At 44.6% G+C, this 5,636-nt stretch overlaps 1 protein-coding gene across 1 annotated transcript; it reads left to right on the top strand.

The window, feature by feature from the left end:
• Positions 1-1,170: 1,170 nt before the first annotated feature.
• Positions 1,171-2,393, top strand: LOC131613163 (uncharacterized). The gene is made up of 2 exons (XM_058884858.1): positions 1,171-2,227; positions 2,365-2,393. The coding sequence occupies exons 1-2, from the start codon at positions 1,171-1,173 to the stop codon at positions 2,391-2,393; spliced, it is 1,086 nt and encodes a 361-aa protein (XP_058740841.1).
• Positions 2,394-5,636: the final 3,243 nt, after the last annotated feature.

Raw genomic sequence — 5,636 nt, 5'->3', positions numbered from 1 at the left:
GGGTAGGGCCCGTGCGAGTATAATTCTTTATTTTCCCTACATTCTGCATTCATTTCGCATTTAGACATAGACATAGTACACACCCTTTAGATAGAAACAAACATAGGTGGATACCATCGAGTACGATGGGCGTGAGGGGTGCTAATACCTTCCCCTTGCGTAACCGACTCCCGTACCTTGATTCTTTGGTCGCAAGACCCTGTTCCTTCCTTTGTTAGGTTTTCTGATATTCCTTTCCCTTATGGGATAAATATATTGGTGGCGACTCTGTTCATTTTTCGCGAGCGTGCGACAGCTGGCGACTCTGCTGGGGATGTTGCTAGACCTGTTGCTGGTCCATCCTTAGTGAGTCGATCCTAGCCTGCGTTTGTTTGTTTATTTACTGGGTGTTTATTTGTTTTATGTCTATATCTTGTATATGTTTGCATGTTTATTTTCTGCTTGCATATCATGTTTATTTCTGTTTGCACATCATGCATATGGATTATATTCTGTGTTCCTTGGGGTCTTCTGTTCTGTTTTGCAGGTGGGGGGTTTTTGAGGTAAAAGGCCCACTACCCAGGCCAAGTGTCACCTAGGATTAGCGTGGATGCTCATGTTGGCTCCCGTAGCTCTTGCTACGATCGAGTTGATATGGGGTACCACAACTGGGCGAGGTTCTTTCATGGAACACTGTGTCTGGCACTCTTGTTGCCTCAAACACTTTGTACCCCATGGGAACTATAGACCCCAGTGACCATTAGGGACCACCTGTCCGTGTCTAGATTTCATACCCGTGAGTTTTGGGGAGGGACAGGATACCAGCCTTCATCATACCCGGATTTCCATTTTGCAATCTGAAGTCAAAATTTTGAACCTGTTACAATCAGTATTACCCAGACGTTCAGAGCTGCGAGGGACATTCAGTCTCTCACCACATCATGCACATGACACATCATGCTATTGCATCCACCTCACTTCATTCGTGGAGAAGCCTAAAATCTATTTCTAAAGAGAAAAGAAAAGAAAAAGAATATATACATACCTTTTTGCAACAAAAAAAAAAGAAAAAAGAAAAGGAATAATGAAAAGATTTTAGGATTCTCCCAATGAAATGCATTCCACCATATCATTTAACATGCATGTTCATTTATTTTCAGGAACTTTTTGGGCTTTGTCTCCGACTAACACATGGCTCCACCACTGAAGACTGGCAAGCGCAATTACTCTTATTCTTTTGTGAATCCTAATCTGAAGTCTGTTGAGTGTTTGGCAAAGAAGATCACACCGGATGAGTCAACCAATTTCCGAGAAAAATATGGGTACATTCTGAGCCTCCTCAAGATGCCATTCACCAAGGATGAGCAAGAGGGAGTTCACACTTTGCTTCAGTTCTATCATCCTTCCCTCCGTTGTTTCGCATTCACTGATTATCTTTTGGCTCCTACCTTGGAAGAGTATTCGTCATTCCTTGGCATTCCTGTTGGGAAAGAGGTACCTTATTATAGCGCCATGAAGGCCCCTGATTCCATTGAAATTGCTAAGGCTCTTTATTTGAGCAAGTCAGTCGTGGAGGCAAGTCTCACCAAGAAAGGAGGTTGTCATGGTTTTCGTATGGAGTTCCTGGTTAAAAGAGGTTGTGATGCTGCTGAAGCCAAAGAATGGGACACTTTTAGAGCTATTCTGGCTCTAAGTATCTATGGTATTGTGATGTTCGCAAATGTACCTGACTTTGTTGATATGAATGCCATCCACATATTCATTCTGCAGAACCCCATTCCTACGCTTCTGGGGGATGTTTATCATTCCGTTCATCATCGTAATGAGCAGAAAGGAGGTTTGGTTAGATTCTGTGCTCCGCTGCTATACCGTTGGTTCAGATCACATTTGCCGGAACGTGGAGCTTTTGTTGATAGTAGGTACACATCCAGATGGGCTGATAGAATTATGGGGCTTAGAGCTAAGGACATTGTCTGGTACAACCGATCCTTGGACCATATGGAAGTTGTTATGAGTTGTGGGAAGTTCAAGAATGTGCCTCTCATGGGCATCAGAGGTGGGATCAACTATAATCCTATCCTGGCTAGAAGAACATATGGATACGCTTTCATTAGTCCTCCTGAACAAGCAGAGATTGCTGAGAATATTTACTATCATTCAGCCACCAATGTTGGGCAAATGGCAGAAGCTGCGCAAGCCTGGAAGAGTATTTGCTGGAGAGATAAGAAGCATTTTGGTCAAAGAGACTGTGCGACTTATAAAGACTATACTGAGTGGGTCGAAGTTGTGGCCAACACCCAAGGGATGCCCTTCCCTCCAAAAGATCCTTTGTATCCTCCTGCTGGGGTGCAACCCAACATTGTCTCCATGCCTTGTTATAATCAGACTGTGGAGCAGAATCGGAAATTGACTGAACAAATGGAGACGATGCAAGTTAAGATGAATACCGATAGGCAAGAGAAGCTTTCTGCCCTTCATAAGTTGAAAATGAGAGAAATAGAGCTTGAAGAATTGTATGCTAGAGGAAGTACTTCTCAGAAAAGGCCAAGGGTGACCATAGACTCTAAATCTGCTAAATCTCAAGAGAGGGAGATCAAAGAGCATTATGAGGATCAGTTGGCGGAATTGACAAAGAGGCTCCAAATCCAAACTGATATAGCCAAATCAGAGAAAGCCCGTCGAAAGAAAGCAGACAAGCTCCTTCTGGAACGTCAGGCAAAGATTGAGGGGTGTTATGAAGAGATTCGCAAGTTGAAGGGTCGAATGGAGGAAAAGGGCCAAAGTGATACTCAAGCTCAAGAGGAGGCCAGAGGTTGGGAATTGAGAAGCCATTACTTGGAGACCATGCATTTCAGAAAGGACCTATTGATTCAAGAAGTTGTTAAAAGACCAACCCATGCTGAGACCAAAAAGCTGTTTGAAGAAATGAAGCTTGGAGCTATAAGAACATTGGAGATAGCCCACTTCGTCATTTGGACATGGGAGATCCTGCTTAGTATTGGTTTTTGTTATTGAATCACCACCAGTCTTGTTGGATGGGGTTCTTATTTCCATTTTCTGTATTATTGGCTCATGAGAGCAGAATATTTTGTACTTCAAACGTGGTTTTAATCGATTATGTTTCCTTATCCTGGTTGCTTATCTTGGTTGTGCTTATCTTGGTTATGCTTCACTGTCTTCTCCGTTATCTTGTGTTGTTGGTTTTAGACAAAGCTAAAAAGTCTTGGAAATAATAAAACATGCACACATGCACCCATGCACTCATATCATACTGCATTTTCAGGTTTTTATCAGATTCTAATTGGGGTCCCTTCCAACAACAGATTTCTTTTCCGACGACGAAGCTGACTTTCTTACATCCTTACCGCACCAGGAGCAACGAGAGAATCATGGATCAATTTGAACAGAGTCAAGCTGCCCTCCGTAGGGATATGGATGTTATGGGGGAAAGAATGACCCAACTTATGGAGACTCTTCATGTCGTTGTCCAAGGACAAGAAGAGCTCAGAAAGAGCGTTGCTGGGCTGATCAAAGATACTCCTACCAATTCTGCTGATGGAGGGGTGAAAACTAAGGAGATTCCTGCTGAGGGGATACCAAAGGTAGTGGATGACCACCACGAGGTTATTGACCTTGAACATGATCTTACTGCTGAGTTGACTGAGACTGCTAAGATGTACCAAGCTCTCGAAGAACGCCTTAAGGCCGTTGAGGTTGCTAAAACTTCGAGTTTCGACACTGCTGCTATGTGCTTGGTACCTGGGATTGTTATTCCCCCGAAGTTCAAAGTGCCAGATTTTGATAAGTACAAGGGAGTTACCTGCCCAGAGACTCACATTCGTTCTTACTGCCGTAAGATGGCCGCTCACGCTGAGAACGAACCTCTGCTTATGCATTTCTTCCAGGATAGTCTCACTGGAGCCCCATTAGAGTGGTATATGAAGCTCGAGAGGTCTAATGTTATTACTTGGGGAGAACTTGTTGATGCCTTCTTGAAACAATACCACTACAATACTGCTATGGCTCCTAGCCGCGCACAGCTGCAAAATATGTCACAGAAATCTGAGGAGTCTTTTAAAGAATACGCCCAGAGGTGGCGTGAACTTGCTTACCGTGTCCAACCTCCTCTCTTGGACCGCGAGTTGATTGATCTATTTATGGGAACTCTGAAAGGGCCGTATCTTCAGCACATGGTTAGTAATACTTCTCCCTCCTTTTCGGATGTGGTTATCATTGGTGAGAGAGTTGAGAACTGTGTCAAAGCGGGTACCATTCAGGGTGTTACTAGTCCTAGCACCTCAAGTGGTAATGGTAAGAAGCCGTATTCTGGGTTTGTGAGGAAGAAGGAAGGTGAGACTAGCACTGCTTCTGTTGACCAAAGCCGAGCCCCTGCTTATTCTGCTGCTCCACCTCCTTATTATCCGATGCCTTATGCTGTTCCTGGTCCATATGTCCCTCAGGCATATGCTGCCGCTCTCCCGCAACCTTGGATGGCACCTCAACAGCCTTTCGTGCCGCAACAACCAGCTGCTGCTCCTCAGAATCGCCAACAGAATCCTAGGCCTCAAGGTCAGAGAGGTCCACAGAGGCAAAGATACCCTGACAGGCGTATAGATCCGGTTCCCATGCCGTATGCTCAGCTTCTCCCCCAGTTGCTTGCTAGTCAATTGGTACAACTCCGTGAACTTGGACCTCCACCTAGTCCTCTCCCTCCTGGTTATGATGTTAATGCTCGATGTGAATTTCATTCAGGGGCCCCGGGCCATACTATTGAAAAGTGTAGAGCATTAAAGTACAAAGTTCAGGATCTCCTTGATGACAAACTTATCTCGTTCGCCCCTACTGGTCCTAATGTGCAGAATAATCCTATGCCTCCTCATGCTGGTGCGACCAATGCTATTGAGTTATGTGATGATCAGATCCTGGTAAATGATGTTAATGAGGTTAGGATGCCGCTAGCAGTTGTCAGAGAATATCTTATGCAACAAAAGGTTTTGTGTGAGCTACATGACTACTGTTTGCAATGTTCTTCCAATCCGGAGGAATGTGCTAGATTAAGAGAGGAAATCCAGAAACTAATGGACGAAGGTGTTCTTAGAGTGGAAAGGGTCGTTCCTGTCGAAGATGTGGCTACTCTAGAGATACCTTACTATCCTGCTGAGGTGTCAAAGAATCAGAATACTCCTTTGGTCATTCGTGCTCCGAGTACTCCCTTGGTCATTCAGGCTCCGAGGACTCCGTTGGTTATTCAGGTTCCAAATGTTCCTTCGACTCCTTCAACCTCGTCTATTGTTCCCTCTCCTGTGAATGATTCTAAGGCTGTTCCTTGGAGTTATAATGCCGTGTATATTCGAGGGAAGAAGTTTGACTGTCCTCCAGTGGGCACCTCGAGTATCACAAATATTACTGGCACTAGTGGTATTACCCGTAGTGGTCGGATCTTTGCTGCCCCTCCTCCGCCTCCTAAAGAGACCAATAAAGAGGCTAGTACACAAGCAAAAGGAAAGCAAGTTGCTGTTGATCCTCCTGTAACACGTAATGCACAAGATGCCGAGCAACTCTTGAAGATCATTAAGAAAAGCGATTACAAAGTGATTGACCAACTTGATCAGACCCAAGCCAAGATCTCCATCTTGTCTCTCTTGGTGCATTCTGAA

The sequence above is a fragment of the Vicia villosa genome, linkage group LG6 (genome assembly GCF_029867415.1).
Source record: "Vicia villosa cultivar HV-30 ecotype Madison, WI linkage group LG6, Vvil1.0, whole genome shotgun sequence".
NCBI classification, from domain to species: Eukaryota; Viridiplantae; Streptophyta; class Magnoliopsida; order Fabales; family Fabaceae; genus Vicia; species Vicia villosa.
This window is presented reverse-complemented; position numbering and strand designations above follow the sequence as displayed.